This window comes from Candoia aspera, chromosome 6 (genome assembly GCF_035149785.1).
Source record: "Candoia aspera isolate rCanAsp1 chromosome 6, rCanAsp1.hap2, whole genome shotgun sequence".
In the NCBI taxonomy this organism is placed as follows: domain Eukaryota; kingdom Metazoa; phylum Chordata; class Lepidosauria; order Squamata; family Boidae; genus Candoia; species Candoia aspera.
The window spans coordinates 90,210,796-90,233,326 of record NC_086158.1 but is presented as its reverse complement, the minus strand read 5'-3'; the positions used below and the strand labels follow the sequence as shown (position 1 = coordinate 90,233,326).

The window sequence follows — 22,531 nt, the reverse complement described above, 5'->3', positions numbered from 1 at the left end:
GCCTTGCAATAAAGTTAGAGCTAGGACTTCTGGGTGCGCTTCTTGTCTGGACTACCTCGCAAGGCTGACATCAATCTTGCAAGTCTGAAAGTACATCTCTCTCTCCCTTGCCTTTACAGTCCAAGAAACTAGGGAGGGGCCCTTCTGAGATGTCTGCCTTGCCCACATTCCTTCTGTGGACTCAGCTGCCTCTTTTCTCACTGCTGCCTAGTCTGCAGCTCTTCCACCTGTCTCCCAAGGTCATGCCCATGTACCACTGCAACCCTTAAACTCTTCCTGTCCTGTCTTAACCAGTTTAATTCCAAGTTGGCTTAGACAAACTTGTAAAGGCCAAAACACTTTTGCAGCAGTTTGCAAAGGATGCAGTCCACACTGCAGGTCACCACAGTCCACATTTGGCAATTCCATGCTACATCTTTCCATTCTAGGAAAAGAAATTGCTTGTCGGTTTCCTTTCTGTGGGCAGGTTTTACTCTCTCTCTCTCTCTCTCTGTCTCTTTCATGTACATCTACAAAGTTAAAGTATCAAAATGCACATAATGCTGGTACAACAACCAACTTTAAAATAAAAATTCCTTTCTTGTGTTTTCCCAGCTTTTCTTCAAGGAAGTGTGCCGCAGTGTGCAGCAACTGTTAGAGACCACTATTTGGAGGCAAAACTGGTTGAAGATTAATAAACTCACATTTAGACAACTAGACAGAGATACTCCTGAAAAAGGAAGTTGATGGATTCTGGATTATTACTACATTACATATTATTTATATTATATATTATTTTTATTACACGTTTTAAAATAAATAATTACTCTCATGCCTTGGTTTCACTTATTATTAGCTGCTCTGGAAACTTCTTAAGCATCAGAAAAGTAGGATAAACTGTTTTATCTGAATGAATCAGTTTTCTGAGTCTTTGGGGAGCAACTGATACTAAGAAAAGGCCAGTGATGGTGAATTTGTACACTGCTGTTATCCTCATCGTTCTGCTGCTGCTGCACAGGGATGTAGTGCATTTGCAACAGTCCCAAGACACAGTTTTTTTTTTTCCTTTTTTATCTCAGTAAAAACTTGGCTGCAGCATTTCAACCATTGGCAAATTTAGAATGTGTCAATTTGGATAGTGCCTAATAAAGCTAATCCTTTGACCACTGTGCTCCCTTTAAAAATAACTGGAAGTCCAAAGAAGGGAGAGCGAGCTCTTGTTGCAATAAATAGCATTCCTCGGTCTGAACAATGTATTCTAGGAGCCAAGATAAATTGGGGAACATTTGGTTTAATTCTAGAAAGACAAAGGGAGTTGGTCGGATTTTGACAGGAAGAGATAAACAAGAGCGTACATTTCGGTTTAATATTCAAGATACTCAAGAAGTTATTACCAACAAGCAGAAAAAGAAAATGTGTTTGTACAAATTGTCTGGATCTTAAAAGCCAAATATATACTAAATATGCTAAAACTCTGGAAATGGGAAACAGGAGTAGCCCAAGATCTTGGAAAAGTAGAAAAGGCTCCAATGTCTTCAAATATGGTGATGGTTACCCATTTAGGCAGTTTCAAAAGGAGACTCAATAAATTAATAGAAGATGGGCTGTCAATCACTACTAGGCACAATGGCTGTTAATAATCTCTGTCAACTAACATCCATCATCCATCATCCATCGTCTATCATCCATCATCCATCTTTCAATCTATCATCTATTGTTAAGCCAGATATCAGCATTCCCAGTTGAAGCTGAAAAGTCTCCCTGTACAGAACAGGAAGAAGAAGGAAGCTTCTCCAAGAGTGGGCTTCATTACCCTCTGGAAAGCCATCCTCAAGGGGCCCAACCTAGCTTCTGGTGGGAGGCTGTTCCCAAGTCTGGGGGCCACAATGGAAGAAACAGCATTTTCTGGATTCAGCCTTCCTCCTGTCACAAAACTGAGGGAATTAGGTGGAGTAGGCTAATGGCCATGCACAGAAACTTTTTTTTTCCTAGAATGGATCCAGGTGTACTAAATTTTCCAAATTGACTCAGAAGTCCAAATCAGGTTGATTCCACGTGGAATCAAGAATTCAAATTTGCTGGTTTGTGAGCTGCAAGAAGGCACCTGCCTCACCAGTTGGAACACAAAATGCAAACTGTCTAGTGCTGCTGATAGCACATCATAATTTTGAAAGTTTATACAAAAGGGGAAAAGATCTCTCAGACACCTCAGCACATTTTTAAAAAAACCACGTGCAATCCCAGCAGTCTCCCCCTCCTCCTTCCCCTTTGGATGGGAAGATGAATGCTAGCCCACTTTCACTTACTCTATCCTGTCATAGATTTCTTTGAGGTTGGGACTCCCAAATCTACCCCCAAATGACAGGATTTCTCTATATCTCTGAGTGAGATGGGCGGTGACTAAATTTGATATATAAATAAGTAAACAAACAAACAAACAAACAAAATATCCCTATTAACCAGAGTAAACTATGGGTACAGTTACATGAGAATGCACTGAAGGATAGTTGTTTTTTTAAAAAAATCCATTCAGTCGTGTCCAATTTTTGGAGACTGCCCAGCTAGAAGAATCTGGCCGATTCTTCTAGGCTACCTGGGTTCAGTTCAGCTTTGTAAGAATCATGTCTATTTTCTGTATTTAATACAGCTTGTAATGCACAATGCATTGGACATTCTCAGCTCATTGTTAGTTCCGTGCTGCTGTCAGTTTTCCTTGAGTAAGACCAGTAATGTAGGTTGCCTTGAAATATTACACGTATTACTGGTACTCTCTCCTTACTCCTAGTGAAGTATTATTATCATCATCCAGGTGTCTTAACGAACTAACAGATGACAGCTTCACTTGCCACACTCTTGTTTATAGTTAAGGATGCAAATGCATGTTTGCTACTACACTGTTCCTCCCACACGTCTTCTGCCATTCTCAAACACATGCTGCTAGATTGTTTTGAATTTACTTCCAGTTTCTGCTAAACAGAGAAACTCTGATAGATCTGCTTAGCCAGAAATAGATCAGGGTTAGCTGACCCAACTGCGGCTGTCTATTGCTGAGAACTGCACATTCAACGATCAAAGCTGAGTCCAGGAAAGCCCCAAATAATGAGCTTCTGTTTCAAGAGGGATGCTATCCCAACCAATACTGGCTGACTTTCATCTCTAAGGTCATTTCTACTGATTATGAACACTCCTGACCTGTGCTAATTCTTCTATTTGCTGACCTACATCCAGCCCATTAACATCTTTAGGAAACCATTTAGGCCTTCAGCAACTTCCATGGAAGGAGATGGACAGGAGTTGAATGTAACAGTTTGCGACAGTTTAACATGGACGTTAAATGTGGAAGCCACATGGATCACTTTCCGAAACAGAACCAAACTGTGTTCATTCTGAATCTTCTTTTTGGAGCACACCTTAAAAATGGTGTAGACTAAGTGAATTAACAATTCTATTTCAAGGAATTCTAAAAATGAATGGAAATAATCAAAACATGCCTCAGATTATGAGTAAATTTTAGAAGAATGCCTCTACCAACATATCACAGAAAGAGTTATCATTTGACAAGTACAATTATTTTCAGAAATCTGTTGCATTCATTATCATAATCTTACCTGCTTCTTCCCTAATATTCTTTTCCTCCCCATACAGGTTTGGAAAAATATTTCTTTCCATATTTAGTAAGAGTTTGCTGATTTTCTATTGATTACTATTCTTTGTGTGCAGTTTTCCAGCAGCTGTGGCTCTGTCTACAGATATGCCATCCAGCCCTTATATGCCTTAATCAGCATATAATAGAATACATTGTCAAATGCAAAATTAAGGTACAGATATATACTGCCATACACACAGAGAGACACATCTACTAAGAAAGTTAGCATGAGCTGAAGTTAGTATGGCAGGAGACTGTGAGTTCTAGTCCCGCCTGAGGCATGAAAGCCGGCTGGGTGACCTTGGGCCAGTCACTCTCTCTCAGCCCAGGAGCCAATCAGGCGTGGTATGAGAGTTCTAGTCCCGCCTTAGGCATGAAAGCCAGCTGGGTGATCTTGGGCCAGTCACTCCCTCTCAGCCCAGGAGCCAATCAGGCGTGGTATGAGAGTTCTAGTCCCGCCTGAGGCATGAAAGCCGGGTGGGTGACCTTGGGCCAGTCACTCCCTCTCAACCCAACCCACCTCACAGGGCGGTTGTTGTGGGAAAAATAGGAGGAAGAAGGAGCATTAGGTATGTTCGCTGCCTTGAGTTATTTATAAAAATAATAAAGGTGGGATAGAAAATAAATTAAACAAACCAACAAACCAATTTGCTGATTTCTAGTAATCACTGCCTTGTTTTCAATGTTCTTACAGATCAGTCTCAAGAATTATCCCAGGAGTAAGCCTCGTGCTCCCCACTTGATACCTCTCTCCAGTTTGATGAAAACCCATCAATCAGTAAAATGTACAGCTACAGTATGTTTTCACTTCATCATGATGACATCTAGCACATATTATCTTGCCGCTGAGAATATCATGGGGGATTCAGATGTCAAATGCTGGCTGAAATCAAGTTATATTATGTCTACAGCACTCCCATTATTTATTAACAAAGTAACCATATCAAAAATGAGGTAAGGTTAACCTACAGAATTTGTTTTTGACAAATCCACACTGACTTCTGGTAATAACCACATTGTTTTCAAGCCATTTAAAGCGTTAAGCATTAAACCATTTAAGATCTCTTTAGAATGTTTAAGTGGGATCAACATAGGCATTGCTCTCAAGATATCTATCTTGATGCTAAATTCTTTTTCACAAATGATGTTTCTGGTGTTTCCGAAAATGTTTGAATACAATTCTAGGCCCTGATCTCTGCTTTTAAGTATATTTGGTATCCTAGACTTGCATCTCACTCCACAGCACAAAACATGTTTAGTAATGTTTCTTGATATATTTACTATTTAAACAGGAAGTTAATTATGAGGAAAGGGTGGGAACAAAGGGAAAACAGTCTTCTACTGTAATGGTATGTGGGAATGACCTTGGGAGACAGGGCGGGGTGGGGAACGATCAGATAAGAGGGGGCATAGCCTGCAGCTGCATAACAGGAAGCGAAAGGAACATCCCTAACTTCTCAGGCCGTAAAAAGAGATGGTGGGAGATTTGCACTTTCAGACGTGCAAGATTCTGTTAATGTAGCCTTACAATAAAGTAGAATTAGCTCATCTGGCTGTGTTTCCTGTCTGATCTACCTGGGAAGGCTGACATCTACACACACAGACACACAAATCAGTAGGATTCCTGAAGTGAACAGGAATTTTAATTTAATTGCTCCTTCCAAGTCTGTATTGTTACTACTGCTGTACTATTCTAACTCATAACCTAGACAAGTTGGGAAAATGCATTGAGCTTCTGAGAATGGCACCCCCAGTTCAAAAGAGCAAGTAGAAGGGTTAGGGGAACTCTTTGACCAAAATCCTGGGACCAGCTTCCAGGCCAAATAACATTACTGTGCCAGATGGCTGTATCAGAAACCAGCCATGGTTGTTTAATTGTGTTTTATTGAATAATATACAGCTGACTGAGTTACTGCAATTTGCTGAGCCATGAACTGTAAACCACATTGACTAGTTTGACACAAAACCCTAAGCCAAAAGCAAATAATTTACTCAGTGGGTTATCTGATGTCTGGCATTGTAAGGCATCTTCTCATGTTCCCATTGGAATGAGTAGACCAAAAACGAAGAGAAAAGGGAAGTGAACGGAACCTAGTCCAGCGAGGAGCACCTTCCATATTACAGCTAATTTAGGCTCAAGTTGATTTCCCGAGGGTTGGGATTTGTTTGCCCCATAAAAGGGACAACTGGGCAGGCCTCTGACCTGAGGATTGGTTCTGCACCCAGATGCCCTTTTAAGCCCCCGGAGATCCTTCACGGTGTCTGTGTGGCAAAGCACAATCTGCTTCTGGAGCCTAATTGCCGACTGTCGAGGCCAACGGTTTCAGGTCACATCAGGGAATAGTTTTAGTAGCAGATGTAAAGATTCTTCCCTTTGAGTGATATCACACAAGGTCAGTCAGCAAATCCTGCTCTAAAAATAGATGCCAGTTTCAAAGTTGGTAAGATTCCCTTTGTCGTCCCTTCACACTCTGGAGATCTGCGCGATCTACAACTCCTGGATAAGCTTGCAGGTAAGCCAAGCCAAGCCACGCGAATGCGGGACTTGCTTTGCCAAAGCGACGGTCCTCTCCCTTTAAAATTCTAGGCTGGAAAAGTGGGCCAAGAGAGACCTCGGCGACCTATCAAAGCAACGGGGGGACTTTTTAAAACAATTGTAAGGCATGAGCCAGAGAGACATGAGGTAGTCATTTGCAGGAGATAAAATGAGGTCATCTACATTCCAAAATATGAGCTACATTTTCATCCTATCAGCTGCACCTTTTCATAGTTAAGATTCAGAGTATTGTTGGGAGGCTCTTAAACCTGTTTGGGGGGTGTCATCTTTAGCTATCTTCTTTCTCTACCTTAGTCCTCCATCACTGTTTTCTTTCTTTAACTACACTTCTTCCATAAACGGGTTGTGTGTGTCTGCCCCTCTGGAAATTGCAACGCCATTTGCCGAGCAATCCAAGCCAAGCTAATTTTCAAATTAGCTCCTTGGGCTGGCAGCAAAGAGCAAGTGTGACCCCACCCCTCCTTAAGAAATGTGTCTTGGAAAATATAACAGTGGGTAGAAAAAAACTGCAGACGGAAGGGATTCAGGAATTCTGTATGAAAAGAGGTAGGTCTGGGTCAGTTCTAAAACAGTTTTCTCTTTCCAGGACAAGTAACTTGCATAATACCTGAGACCATAAGAAATTCACATGTTTCTATTTGTAATGTCCTCCATTAAACCGGCAAGAATCAATCCAGGCAGATTTTTTAGTTATCTATTTCAACCACTGATTCTTCCTCCCCCACCCCCACCCCATTTCTAATTCTGTATAGATGCCCTGATTTGCATTTCATGAGAAATTTATAGAAGAGCCACCCCATTCCATGAAATAATTTGTACCAAGCTTTTCCATGCATTGCATAGTTTGATCAAAGGCATTTTTTTCAGTCCAAAGACAAGCCAAATACTTTTTGCAGTTCCTCACAAGTATTAGGTCAGAAGAAAGCCACGACGTTTCTTCCGAGAGGCCGTTAGGATCTACAAAATATCCTTTTAAAATCTCTCCAGCCTTTTGGAAGGATGGCAGCTTGACAATACATTTTGCTTTTAAACATGTGGGTTCCAGAGCTGACTTGATATGCGCAAGTTTTAAAAGCAAAGCAAACATTCTGGGCATCCCCCTCTCTCCATTTAAAGAATGAATAGACTCCCAAGCAGATTTTGGGAACATACAGAGAGTTCCCACCCTCCCCTTCCAAGGCATGGACAGCCTGAGTCACCAAGTTATTTAGGCTTCTTTCCTTTCTTTAATTACAGTCCCAGGTACAAAATTTAAAATATGGAAAAAAAACAAACCTGAAAGAATTAATAATGAAAAGAGAGTACCAGCTGACTTCTGCAGGCCACAACTCTTGCTAAAAACTGGACAACTTTTTCGTGGTTGCCCAAGTTAGGTTTCACAACAGGAAGACAACTAAAGTGTCTGACAATTGGGATTATGAGTGCCAAATGCCATGGGGGGGTACAATGGGCAGTTTAACAGTCCATGGCTCAACCCACAATCAGACACAATACTTTATTTGCCCCAGCCAGAAGTTCTCACTGTAATTTTCTTTAGCTAAACATGCCTTCTGGTTTGTGTTTCTAGCAGAGGAGAAGACTCACCTTGTCCTATAGCTTCCCTCCTCTGTCCTTTCTCTTTTTAATCATGGACTCGTGGACAGCACTGAGCAGCATCTGGAGGACGTTCTGGAACAGACCTTTCCAAAATTATCTGATCCAGAAGAAAATTTCTTGATGCCCTAAATCAGTGTTTCTCAACCTTGTCAACTTCAAGCTGTGTGGATTTCAACTCCTAGAATTCCCCAGGCAGCTTGCTGGCTGGGGAATTCTGGGAGTTGAAGTCCACACAGCTTAAAGTTGACAAGATAGAGAAACACTGACCTAAATCATTACTCTGGCCTTTGTAATGCTCACTGTTCTTCAGTCTGGAGAACCAAGAGACCTGTCCTGGGCCCCAGAGGAGGCTAATCTGGGCAGGGACAGTTATCTGAGGAGAAAATGGGTAAAATCCAATGTCACAGTATAAATCATTGCTTGGGAGTCATTTCATCTGTGCTCCCGAATGCCAAGCATGAAGCCAGATTCAGCAGCCTGCTAGAACCACTGAAATGGAGCGGAGCTTATAACACAGCTGAGAAGCTGGCACAGAAAAAGAAAATTATCTTAGATAGCTTCAATGAGCATGCCAGAGAAACACAGGTTATTGCTCTTACACACTCAGCCCTCCCAAGCATAAAGAATGACACGCTTAGACAGATTAGGTTAAGAAGTAAAAAGAAGCTTACTGACTTTATTCTTTGTTGCTTCTGCTACACCCATCTTGGTGGAAAAAGATGAAGTTCCTTTGTTCTTCTTTTCTTACTAATTACATAGTTTGCCCTAAACTCTCAGCCCTACAGCTGCCAAGAGCTGTGTGGAAGACAGGGGCAGAATCCCTCATCAAGGCCCGAGCACATGGCCCTGAGGAAGAGAGCAGCATCCATGCTGCCTCCCTTGGGTAGACAAGAGGGAAAGAGAGAGAAAGAGTAAGTGGGAGTGGCAAACAAACAGCTTCCTCAGAATTGCCTTGTGGGACAACTTAATTTACATGAGGCATGCTGGATTTGCCAAACCTCCAGCAAAGCAGACATTCAGATGATGTGCTGGGATGAAAAGGGATCATCTGCAGAGTTTTAGCCTTACCTGCAAGTTGGATCAGCTGTTAAAAGTTCAGGACTCCTGTCCAAAGCAAAGAAAAACACCACATATTGCACTTTCCTCCCCTTCCTGCAATCAAAGGAGACTGGAGAATGGGTAGTTAATCAGAGCTACATTTTCTGTGAGGTACATGGCTTGCTCTTGTGTCCTTCTTCCCTTTTATAGTAGGTAATCCAGATCAGAGACATGGTGGAAGTGGACAGTCCCTTTCCACCACCCCCATCCCCAAAATATTCCCTTCAGTGCAACAATTGGAGAGGTTCAGAAGAGTCAAGATGGTGGTCACAACTGGGTGATCAAAGCCTCACCCTTTTTTCCCATGCAAGGAGTGGAGCTTTGATCATGCCATCATGGCCACCATCTTGATTTTTCTAACCACCCACAGAGGCCTCTACTCCCATGGGTAAGAAGTTGCATCAATGCTAATTATACGTTCATTCCTGGTACAAAGAATAGTTTAGTGACGAGAGGGCCACCGAAGGGCTCCTCACCCATTAGCTGTGCCGGTGCTTATGGTACATCGAATAATAGCTGAAGTGTCTGTTGCAATTAAGATAATGATATATTGTAATTTGCCTATTAGAATGTGGGCATAAAACAACACACCATGCAAAAATGCTGTGGAGCTGCTATGGCTCTGTATTGGCAACCACAGAGCTACTAAATCACTTTAAGCATCAGCCTTCCTTGTCTCTTTCACCTACAGTATATGTTGGTATCAGCAGATCTGCACATCCATACATCATGGTTCTAAGCAATAATTAAAGGGGGGGCAGTCCTCCCATTTTTCTTTAAAGAAGGTATTACATCTTTTAAGCAAGGGAGGAAATGCTTGTGGAAATTCCAGCAGATTTCACTGCAAGATGGAGACAGAAATCAAACCATCAGAAGTCTGTGTTAGTATCTCACTTCTGGTGACAGCAATGAATGAAAGCTATTATCTTTGTCTTAGGGTACAGGGTAGAAAAAAGAAGAAAACCTTTAAGGAAAATTAAAAGTATATAAAAATGAAAAATTGAATGCATTTGTTAAATAAATAAATAAATAGCAAGTTGAAAGAACGAAACAGAGAGCATAGCTTCAGAGCAGCTCACCCATCACCATCTTGAGGCCACCCCCCACCCTTAAGGAAATGGCCACACCTGGGTCTCCAGGGACAAGACTGCACCCCCAATTTTAGCTTTCGTTAGAAATATGCTGCCAGTTTTCACACCTTTTCTTACACTTAAGTTTAATTCTTGGAAGAAAGTCTGCCAACTATCGTAATTGGTCATAAGAACCTATTGACAAAACATCTACTTCCTTTCTGGGTTATTAGCCATTAATCTACTAGACCTGAGGAAGATCAGGTCAAAACTTGATTCTGCTTTCTGTTTCATGCCAATGGGCTTAATTGGCCGGTGGGCATCTTTCATTTGGGTCAAGCCCAAGCCTGTTTCTTAGATTTAATACTGAGAAGCCAGGGGATAAAAGAGCCTCACCTGTAAGCCAGCATCTCTGGGGAAGGCATTCCTCAAATGGGGTGAGCAGACAGTGAGAACCAACTGTGCAAGAACTAACTGTACAGATTACTCCAGATGATTCAAGGATGTAAGCAAGCCACTGAGGAATGAAATTTGATTTTAAAGGTTCTTTCAGAAAATTCCCTAATGGGCATTTCTGCAAAGTAACAATATAGCAAACAAAAGTGTTCTGAACCTTTAACTTCCCAAAGTTAGGAAAACTTATCCAAAGGTATATGTTTTGAAATGGGTTGATTCTTTATATATTGCATGCTTTCTTTGTCATGATTTGCCCTTCTGTGCATCATGTAGTGGCTAAGCTGCTGGGCTAGAAACTTAGGCCCAGGTGAAAGCCAGCTGGGTGACTTTGGGCCAGTCCCTCTCTCAGCCCACCCCACCCCACCCCACAGGACTCTTTTCATGGGGAAGATAGGAGGTGAGAGCATTAGGTATGTATGCCGCCTGGAGATTACCTAAAACAAAGGCAGGATATAAGAATCTTGCAAAAAATAAAATAAAATCATCAATCAATCTTTATTCAGTCATAGATCAGCAAATAAAACAAAATCACAATTAATTAGGATAAAAAGAGAAACACATAAAATTCTAAAATATCTAAAAAAAAATTAGAGGAGATGCTACAACTTATTGTGCAAACTATGGTTTGGGAACATCTCTTTTGGCAATATCCTTTGCAAGGAAGAGGAATTAATTTTCAACCTCTGCTTTTCTTTAATATTTTACAGTCCTTTATTCTTCAGCAGATGTCTCTTGTTAGTTTCCTGTTTTTAATATATTTAAATTCAAACATTGGTTTTGATTTTCAATGGTCTCCTAGCCTGTAGTATAATTTATGACTCTGTGGTTTAACTATACCGGGTTGGTTTTTTTTATTTACATTGGAATCCTGTTTAACTGATCATCTCTAATGGTTTGAAATGAATAGGTTCCCTGAAGGAATCTGATCCTCTGGACTCCCTCTCGCAGCTTTTAAGCTAATCTTTCTATTTTGAAGAACCCTCTTGTCTGAAAGGAAATAGGGCTTCACTGAACTTTCTGAAACTTTTCCATCCACTTACAACTTGGATCAAAATTTGTTCAAGTCATTGTCCTCCAGTTTAGAAGTAAGAATATATTACAGTGTCCTAAAACTCAATAATTCATTCCAATGAGACACTTAATCTTTTTGCCATAATGTTAATTTATGTTGAATCATCCTGTTGAGAATAGCTGTAGTAATCCATCCATTCATTTTCTTTTAGCTCTTTAATTTTAGGAACTGTTCAGTGATTTGAGGAGAATGTATTTTCCCCACATTAGAGTTCAGTTTTGGCTCAGTATAATGATTCTATGACTACATTTGCTTTTTTAAAAAACATTATTGCACTCCATGCTCTTTGGCATATGTAGCAATGATACTTCAGTACAACCTACTCTGCCATTTCAATAGATTTTGTATCTGGAGATAAATATCTTTTGTCATTCATACAAAAACTTAGCAGAGATATATTATTATCTATAAATTACTCCCATGTACAATCCTTATATCCTTTTTGAAAAGTTTTCAAAGCGTGTCATTTCTGTTCTCTTACTGCTGTGTTTTTCTTCTCTGCCATTTAATTCCTCTTGTTTTTATTAATGCCTTTCCTTCCCAAGCATTTACAGGAAGGAGCATCTTTCAAAAATCAACTTCATTTTACTTCTTGCATTTTCAACATTTTGTCTGAGGATAGGTGATTTGATTGCTGCTCAAGTATTTTCATTCTTTTTATGCATGACCCTGGACTCCTAGAGAAGAACAGAAGTATAAAAATCAAATAGTAATAATAACTGTAATAATTGTTATTTATTGTCTGGATTTATTCCTCCTTTCTGCCAAAGCATTTGAAACAATTAGTAATGGCATCTGAAACACTTTAAATCATCCTCCCGCCTTTATTAAGTCAGCTTGGACAGGATACTATAGTATAGTATAGTTGCCAAAGAAAAAGTCTAGTCAGCTTGCCAAATGCTGATATCCACGGCTTACAGAAACCTCGAGCTCCAGGTAAGGCTCTCACCTAGCGCAATAACAATACTATAACAATAGTATACTATTGTTAGCTATGGTATTGTGAACTCGGGGTGCCTGAGTTTTGAGGCAACAGTATATAACTTCTGTTAAGATCTCCGCTGTTTGTTTAAAATGTATTATTGTTATTTGAATTATTATTTCAATACAGCAGATTGCAGGTCCATATGTGGAGGGTCAAGAAAACCAAGATGGTGGCCATGACTGCATGATCCAAGCAGTGTCCTTTTTAAAAAAAAAATGTGGGGTTTCGTTCCTGCGGCGGCTGTCACCATTATGACTCTTTTTTTCCTCTCCCACCTGGATGGGTCTAACTGGCAAACAGAGCCTGTTTCTGGATTGCAAGAATTAGGGACCCAATCCACCAGCAGAGTTACCCTTTACAGTGCCCTCCTGAAATTAATAGAGGCCACTCAAGAATACAACCTTGCTACCCCTAGAAGCCTAGTCTATCTCAATGGCTTTCATCAAGATTCCGAGATCTGCTGTTGAATTTATGGCTTTTGAATCTGGGTGTAAAAAACACCTGGAAAGCATCGTAGCCCCTGACTTGGCCTGGGAAACCCTGTTCATTCCTGCCTAAGAGCTGGGGAGAGTCAGCCAAGCTTTTGGTCCAAAGACGTTTATTAGGCAAAATCTCCTCTTCTAGTTGACTACCAGACTCTGTCAAGTTTCTAAAAAGGTAACCGGCATGCTAACTCCATTACATTAACTGTTTTCATGTATCTCCTTGTACTGTACATTGCCGCAGAAATTCAGGGTCGCTTTGCCAGTTGAACTGTCTAACAATGGACATTCTATTAAGCAAACCCCAGGTTGAGTCCTTTGGCAGAACTAAGCGGGGAGGGTTAGTCCTAGCCAGAGATCTTATTGGGCAAGGAGAACAAGGGCACTCTTTCACAGCTTAGGGTCTGAAATAGAAGGAGCCCCTTCTTTCTTGGCATTAAAACCCATCCTTGCACAAAGATGGATCTTAAAAGGGATTTTAATGAAGACAGAAGGAGCTGCAATTTGTTCTCTTGAGCCCCAGAGAATTAATAATAATAATAATAATAATTTATTAAACTTGTAAGCCACCCAACTCTCAACAATCCTGGGCGGCTCACAACAAACAAATTAATTACAATCAAATCAATAAAACATAGAAGTTAAAGATAAAAGATGGCAAGCATGATGAAGCAAGGGATCTCACTGTCCCTCGCCAAAGCCCTGGGTGAAGAGCCAGGTCTTCATGGACCTTCTAAACAGCCACAGAGTGGAGCCATCCAGATCTCAGGAGGAACCTCTTTCCAGAAGGCAGGAACTACTACACAGAAGGCGCACTTCCAGGGTCCCAATAGATGACATTGTTTAATTAAAGGAACCCAAAGCTCACCGAACCTGCAGGATTGAATCAGCCACCAAGATTCTATAGGTGACAGACAACCCTCAAGTAACCAGGCCCTGTGCCATATAGGCCTTTATAATGAATGCCCGCCCTCAACCTTTGCCCCTATTGGAAGAATTTCTTCCCTGTGGTTCATAAGAAATATTTTGCAACACCCCCAAACAGGGGCATCCCCAGGATGGGCCAAGAAAGTTAATGTGGTGGCCACAACTGTGATCAAAACCCTGCCCCTTCTTTGTCTGTGTCACACATGTGTCACATGTTAAATGAAATCAAACCTTTATTATGGCTATAAGGCCAACAGCCAGATACAGACAAAAACAAATAAAAATGAATATACTGTATATTTACACACACACGTAGGAAAGAACTTAATACCATTTTTTCAAATGCAAGAAGAGATGGATGGTGCCAGTAGAGACCCAGAATTGGACAATCCAGGAGGAATTATCCAAATAAAGGTCAGAAAAGGAGAAGTGACAACTAGAAATCATGCTGTCAAGGAATTTCGTCAAGATATGATGGCCAAAAGTTGTCTGGGACTCCCTGTAAAGAGAACAAGAAATGAACACATGGCTGAAGGAGTCCTTGGAGACATCCCCATCAGTAGGTCTGCAAATTTTCTTGAACAGTGCCGAACAGGGTGTGAAAAGCTACAGGAGGAAGAAGAAATCAAAGCAAGCAGACTTCCCAATTTAATCGTATAATACGTGCAGTACAGAAGTTTTGACAATGGATCTTAGCAGGTTGCATGACTACAGTTTCTGAGTTACCTGTCCGGTGATACATGATGCCTCTCTCCCATATTCTGATCAAAGTAATTTAACAATCCTAAGCATGCAACACAAAAGTGTATCCTGTATACATTATAGGTAGTATTCAGTAACTGATCCTTCTAGCCCATGTTCTACACCTACTCCAGCTGTAATTGAGTCGTGTTCAGTGGAACTCTTGAAATGACTTCCCTCTGATTGAATCCCTGAGCATAGCCAGTTTGAGGGCCTAAAGGAAAGCTAAGCCAACTGAGAGAGAAGGGAATATTTCTTTGATCAGAATTGTCCTCCCTTAGAATGGGCAAACCTTTTCACAACTCAAAGGAAGCCCTTTTCACTGCATCCAATCATTAGCGTACAAACAGCTTCTTCCCAGCCTAAGTGGGCCTATTCTAAGGTAAGACAGGGATAGTGACCCACTCAGAAACTCTATGTGCCTGTACATTTCCCACCAGTCTCACCTTTTGCTTGTTGTTTATTACAGGCTCTGGTTTTCTACGTGCCAACCTTAGACTCTTCAGACCAGATGTCTTCCCCTGCTCTGAAATCTGGAAAAATAAGTGCTTACAAAGCAGTTAAAGTAGACCCTGAGAGTGACTATTGTACTCCTGGAGCATTTGATTTGGAAAGGCTCTTCTGGAAAGGTAGCCCCAAATACACGCATGTTAATGAAGTCTGGCCCAACCTCTACATAGGAGATGAGTAAGTGGTGCCAAAAGGCCTCATATGAGCAAAGAGATGTTCATGCTTGCCATCATTGTACCTTTGCGGCAGGGATGTTTGTGTCAGGGTTCAAAGAGTCCAGGCGGCAGCTGTGACTATGGGATCAAAGCCCTGATCATTTTTGTACATGCCACACATATAAAAAAGGGATGGGGCTTGGATTGCATGGTTGTGGCCACCATCTCGGATTTTTTGACATACACACACAAACAGACACCTGAGACCCCTTGGTTCTGAGTTTGGTAAGGTATATTAGATACACTTCTATGAACCATTAAGGCACAGATAGAAAAATTGTCCTCTTTGGTCCTGCATATTCACACACACACACACACACACACAAATCTATCATTCATCTCCATCATCTATCTATCTATCTATCTATCTGTCTGTCTGTCTGTCTGTCTGTCTATCTATATCTATCATCTCTCTCTCTCTTCTATCCATCCATCCATCCATCCATCCATCCATCCATCCATCCACCCATCAATCATCTTTATCATAATCAGCCCTTTGCAGCCTATCATTGCTTTTGGTGAGGAAAGCAGAGATGTGTCAACCATCCCCTGCCCCACATTCTGATCAATTTCACAAGCAGCTTTTTTCAGTCAGTCCCATCTTACTTCCTTGTTGTCAATTTCCATGCCTACTAGTCAGTTTTATACTAGAAGAATAAATGTGAACATGTGCTTGCATTTCAAGAATGAGACTTCTAGACCCCATGTAGATCCTCTCTACAGCTCTGATTCTTATTTGCAAGTTTGCTAATTCAATCAGTATGACATTGGCTACCGGGAAAGATTATGAACTGGAGTTCCCCATAAATGAAAATTTATAAATTAAATGTATATATTTATAAATAAATTCTTTTTTTCTCTCCTTTCTTTTCTGCCTTCCCTCAATTGACCTTCAACAAAATTTCATTAAACTTTCTTTCCTTTACCTTTTCTATTGATTCATCTAATATTGATAACAAAGCCCTGATTGTTTTATTGACTAGTGTAGATAGTAGCATGGATGCACTGAGTAATGTTCGACTATCCCCATTTGGGGTTTAGAGTTTTATTTTTAATTTCACCACTGTGTTATTTTTTATTTATCATTTTATTTTTCTCACTTTTTGAACTATATTTCAATATTGTTCAGATATACTAGGAACAGATATGGTATATATATCATTTTTCTTGCTCACTGTTCTTAATATTAATAATATATCGTGGCAGTCTTCTTTGCAACATGGAATGTTAAAGGGTTGGTGACAACAGTTGATTTTTTTTTTTTTGCTGGAAAGTCATATTATTCCTAAAAGCAAACAGCTTTCATCAACAGATGATAGATCTCTGGGTGCTTTTAAGAACAAGCTGGACAGCCAGATCCCAAGGATGGTTTAATTGGTTTTCCTGCACACTGCAGTGGGACTGCACTGCATAATCTGTGTGTTCCCTTCCAACTCAATAATTCTATGATTCTCTTATTACACCACAGTTACATCTATAAAATCAAGAAAGACTCCTGGCTGTGATGGTTTCCCAATAAAAATATATTGATTGGTTTTTTAGAGACAAATAGTTGAAGCTTTTTTAAAATAAATCTTGTGGTCTTAATGATGCAAATATCAGAACAGTTCATAAGCTATGCAAGGATTCTGCTATGTGTACTATATGTTATATAGTAGAACTACTATGTGTTCTACTATATTCTAGACCTATTTCTTGTTAAATATAGATGCTAACATTTAACAGGTACTCTAGCCAGTAGATTACAGAATTTTCTTCCAACTACCATATATCCAGTTCAGGCTGGTTTTCTACAGGGCCATCAAACTCTTGATATCAGATGTTTGACAGATGTTCTTGTTTTAATTAAAATCAACAGAACTCAGCAGCCTTTGATAGGGTTTCTTAGACATTTTGACTTTTTTAAAATTTTGGTTTGTTATGATTTATTAAACCCTTGAATTGCAGGTGATTAGTAATAATGTGCCCATTCCTTGATTAAATTTATGTCAAAGTATACACTGAGTAGCATATTCTTTTTCCCTGTCTTTTTAATTTGGGGTTAGGATCTCTTGCCTGAATAATTAATCTTGAAAATAATAATGGAATTACAGTAGAGAGGAGCAGAGGGTAAGATTTTACTCTATGGGGGTAATATATTCCATAGACATACCAGAAATCTCTAGTCTTAATCTCATTTCAATAATACATGAATTCAAAATCTGTCAGATTACTTTATAGTTTGGAGTAAATTATATTTAATGCCACAGGTCCCACTAATACCCTAGAAAAGGAGAACAATTGGGGCTTAACATTGTATCCCCTTTTTGACTGCAAATAAAAGATCTGTGCAGGTAGTTTAGAAGTGTTCTGAGCATTTAGAACAATATAAATGTGATTAAAAAGAAGTTTTCTAAGAGGCCTTCCACGTATATTCCACTCTCTAGTTTAAATGAATTTACAGAACACTCAAAGATCAAATGTATTGTTATGATCCAAGATCAGTAATACTAAAAGAATCTCAACAGGGAGGACAATATTAATAAAATAAAATTATTAAAATTAATACTAATAAGACAGTACAGTAAAATTAATAAAATAGGAGCAGGCTGGAAGGTTAATTGCATTTGCACTTTTTGCACAGTGTCACTGGACCCTGAATACTCAACGGGGAAAGCCAGTGAATTTAGTCAATGCATTTTATGTGCGGTATAAAGGACTTGATGCTGACTTTCATTTAACAAAGCTGAGCTACAGACTGTCAATGTGGAAATGTGTGTTAATATGCATGATCTTTAATTTTCAAGATTTAAAAAGGGGAAAAAAATGGTGGTTTCTACGAGGAAGAAAAAAATGTTGAGTGGGGTTCCAGAGAGCTCACTCTGGACTCTTTTCTTTTCATTGTTTGTAGTAATGACTTACAGGAGGAGTTGGGGAGAAATACTTCTTAAATCTGCAAATAATTCAAAGCTGCCTTGGAATAGATAACACCATAGAAGACAGAAAATTCAGAATAATCTTGATTGACTAGATAAATGGGCAAAGAATGGTATACCTTCTATGTAGAAAAGTTAGATAGAAATCAAATGAACATTTACAAAATAAAGCAATGTTCTTCATTTATGAAAAAGAAATCAAATGCAAAACCTTAAGATGGGGTATTCTTTCCAATTGTACATCAGAAGGGGTCTTGGAATTGTAAATATTTTCAAAGCAAATGGGTCAGCAAGCTGATGTAGCTGCAAACATGGCAAATGCAATTTTGGATTACATCAAGAGATCTATAGTCTTCATCTAAAGGGGATAGTTTCACTTCATACCCCTTGAAACGTCCAGTTCTACCTCAAGTTTTGTATTCTGGTATGTTTTAAGAAGGCTTCAGATAAACTGGATTCACACTTGATTTTCCAACTTAACAAAGAAACTGGTAGCGGCCATTAAGTTAGAGTCAAGATGATTATAGAACCGAGAAGCGTAAATAGATCTGCCATGTAATGTATTTAGCCTCCTAACAGGTATGTTCTTGTCCAGCCACTGCCCCCCATATATACATTCCTTTGGAATACCATATAACATTAAAGGCTCTGCCACTGTTCATTGTCACCCTGTGTTTCTTCTTTTTAAAAGTAGAAACATATTTGGCTTCCTCATACAAAATTCAAGTCAATTGCACGGGCTACCCATTCTAAAATAGAAGTAAGTATATTTAGGGCTATTAAGTGAGAAGACGTGAAATGAGAGTTGTCTATGATCATTAGCTGCTGATAATGTGATGTTGCAAGAATGAAAGGATAGCATTTCTCAGAGCCTTGTCAAAAGCCTTTTCTGCTTTGACCACAGAAAAACTGCACTTGACCGGTACAGCCTTGAGAAAGCTGGCTTCACCCACGTCCTCAATGCAGCCCATGGACGATGGAATGTGGATACGGGGCCCAACTACTACAATGACATGGCCATCGAGTACTATGGAGTGGAGGCAGATGACCTCCCCACCTTCAATCTGAGCCAGTTCTTCTACTCTGCTGCAGAGTTCATTGATAAAGCCCTCCAGAATGAGACCAGTAAGCCTACATTTGCTTGCAAGGGACTGATGTGCAAGTTCACCCTGCACTGATATTTTCTTACACTTCTGACTGGAGGAATCTGTAGGAAAAAAATGGTTTGCACCTGCTGTGCCGCCAGATTCTTGGAAAGCTACAGTCAAATAGCCCCTACCCAGCTGGGACTGTCCCTCTTAAAAATGAACAGTTCAGATATCAATCTATCCGGGTAAGGATATTCAGAGAAATATCTGGAATCTGTTTCAACATCCTGAGAACTAAAGAGCAAGGCTTTCTGTTAAACAAGTGGCAAAGCTCTCACACATATCTAAACCCCAGCACTCAGTTTTTGAAAACTGCCCACTGTAGACACTTTCTGGGTGAAGAAGCTGTAATCAGTACAGGCCATCTTGTGTTGGACTGTACCACTCATTTTCACCTATGTCCCACCTCCCAGGCCTGTAGTGAGACCAGGGGCTTCTGCACGGGGGTTCAGAAAAGTCAAGGTGACTCCAGGTGACTTTTAGGTGATGGCCAATAAATTCCCCACCCCTGTTCTGTTTGACTTCTATGGTTAGAAAATTAGGTTGTCTTTTACATCTCTTAAAGTCTTAACAGTACTGTACAAGACAAACAGGAGCATGTTCCTAGTTTATGACAACAGACCTTCAGGGCTGAGATTTGGAGGGCATTTTTCTCCATTCTGTCTATAGCAGTGTTTCTCAACCTTGGCATCTTTCAGATGTGTGGACTTCAACTCCCAGAATTGCCCAGCTAGGGGAATTCTGGGAGTTGAAGTCCACACATCTGAAAGTTGCCACAGTTGAGAAACACTGGTCTATAGGAACGTGTAATTTCTCTCTCTCTCTCCATAAGCATGAGCTACATCTAGACTACCATTTATGCCACTGAAAGGTGGCTTGTTTCAATGCCTGTTTGCCTATTCACTTCACTGAATTCAAGAGCACTTGTTCTTATGGATCTTAAAACCTGTGGAGCAGCATTATATTGGATTCCTTAAAAAAGAAAAGAAAATCACCATTGAGATCCTGTGAGATTCAACTTCCACATACCACCCGTTGAGAGCTGTATGTCTGTATACTGCCCAACAGCATGTTGGCACAAAGGCAAAGTCTCTGATGCCAGATCTGAGTGGTTTCTCCATCTCTCTTTGTCTCTCTCTGTTTTTTTAATGTTTGCAGACAAGATCCTGGTCCACTGTGCCATGGGGCGCAGCCGCTCAGCAGCCTTGGTCTTGGCCTACCTGATGATTTACAAGCACATGACAGTGGTTGATGCTATAGATCAGGTGCTCAAGCACAGATGCATCCTCCCCAACCGTGGGTTCCTGAAGCAGCTCAGAGAACTGGACATAAAGCTGGCCTTGGAAAGAAAAAATGGCACCAACAGGATTAACCCCAGCAGAGAGAAGGGGGCCAGCACGAAGATTTAACATTCCCTGTTTCTTGGAAAATAAGTAGCTACAAAATAATCAAGGAGTATGAAACGATTAGGTAAAGAGCGTCATTTGTTGCCAACCAAGGAATGATGGGGGGAGGGGTGGAACCAGCAACCCTTCAAATGTCTTAAGTTATTTTCAGCTTGACTGTATGTGGAGAACAGAAGGAACAATGGAAGGCGACCTTTTGATAGGGACCTTGCAGATGAGGAAGGGAGCTCTTTCCTTCTATAATGCAGTTCTTTCGAGGAATGAACCTGCAAGCAAATTTGGTGATGATACTGTATTTAACCATCTAACAAGTTGGTGAACAGTGTTCAAAAAGAAGAGCAACCTACTTGGGGAACAAAATAGCATCAAAAACAGATTGTCGTTGTCATCGTCATCCCAAATCACTCCACTGCAGGAAGAAGGCCTTTGGGCCACACTCTCTCAGTCCTTGACCAAGAAGTTAAAAAAAAAAAATCTATCTACTAACCACATTGGAGCAGCATAGTAGATTATAGTCCATAACCTTCCATGAAGAGATCTTCATTCTGCAGTGGATTGATTCAGGGTCATCATCATCATCATCATCATCACTGATTTAACCTGAATACACACACACACACACACACAGTTAACTATTTGCTTCTGGGGGATGACGACTTGTGCTTCACTGGTTTTTGTTTTTTTAAGAAAAAACAGGGAAGCACAAATCATCACCCCCAGAAGCAAATTAGCAGGACCAGCTTAGGTTGTCCCCACAGACTTTTTGTGGTTTTTGTTTTGGGGAGGGAAGTTGTATGCTGGCTGGACTTTTCATGGGGCAAGTATTTAAGTTGCCATAGATGGTGGCCAGGTGCCCCCATTTATTCCCACCAAAATTCTGGGCATAATTATTTATATCCCTACTTCTTACCTTGTCATCTATCTCCAAGTTGGATTATTTTTTAACTCTCCTTCCTTAATATCATTTGGAAGTATTTTGGATTTGCATATTTTAACATGAATATATTCAAATGGGCAGTGACTACAACCTCATTATCACAGAGCAGGCTAATCAAGAGCAGCCACTGTTTCTGGGGATATGGGAAGATTTCAAATTCTTCAATGCCACAGGCATGACTACTTTTCAACAGTGAACAAATCTTCCTTGTTCAGATTTAATTTTAGTTATTTACCTTCACTAGATCATCATGTCTTCCAGACATCACTTCTGGTCATCTAAAGCCACAGCAGATGAAGCTAGACATAAGGTTTTGTGATATTTGCATTCTGGCACTTTACCCCAAATGTTCATTTCTCATTGTCCAAAATAACGATATGCAGAGCATTGGAGTTAAATGTTGAGGTAGCTCTTAATGTAGGTCATTGGCCTTCAAAAATATTGATCTAAAAAAGAAACTAAAAGCACAGCTAAGAAATATTAGTCTATTAGTCTATCAGCCATTTTCCATAGATAATATGTATTACAATCACTGATCAGCAACCATTTACTACAAGTATATTGAATACAGATGTTGTGTGAAAATTCCTTAATTGATCTTTGTCAGATTGTCTTACTTGAATAGCTGTCCCCCCCTAAAACTATGCTATAGTCAACTTCAATAAGATTCCATACCTTCCACACATATAATCTTTATTGCAGTCAATGATCTATACACAGTAAGACATAAAAGCTTATATTATATAAAAGCATTTAACCATGCCTTCCTACAGAACTTTCAATTTAATGAA

General features: G+C 40.1%; 1 protein-coding gene across 1 annotated transcript; it reads left to right on the top strand.

Moving 5' to 3' along the window:
* Positions 1-6,050: 6,050 nt before the first annotated feature.
* On the top strand, positions 6,051-20,855 carry LOC134499529 (dual specificity phosphatase 29). Its single transcript, XM_063306219.1, has 4 exons — positions 6,051-6,138; positions 15,079-15,296; positions 19,154-19,374; positions 20,556-20,855. Exons 2-4 carry the CDS (start codon positions 15,121-15,123, stop codon positions 20,804-20,806), a joined length of 648 nt encoding a protein of 215 aa, XP_063162289.1. The 5' UTR covers positions 6,051-6,138; positions 15,079-15,120; the 3' UTR covers positions 20,807-20,855.
* The last annotated feature ends 1,676 nt before the right edge of the window (positions 20,856-22,531 follow it).

Excerpts from the sequence above, each read along its gene's own strand:
- LOC134499529 (XM_063306219.1), top strand. The coding sequence starts at position 15,121 with ATGTCTTCCCCTGCTCTGAAATCTGGAAAAATAAGTGCTTACAAAGCA. Across the intron at positions 15,297-19,153 it reads AACCTCTACATAGGAGATGA|AAAAACTGCACTTGACCGGT; the intron begins GTAAGTGGTGCC and ends CTTTGACCACAG. Across the intron at positions 19,375-20,555 it reads AGCCCTCCAGAATGAGACCA|ACAAGATCCTGGTCCACTGT; the intron begins GTAAGCCTACAT and ends TAATGTTTGCAG.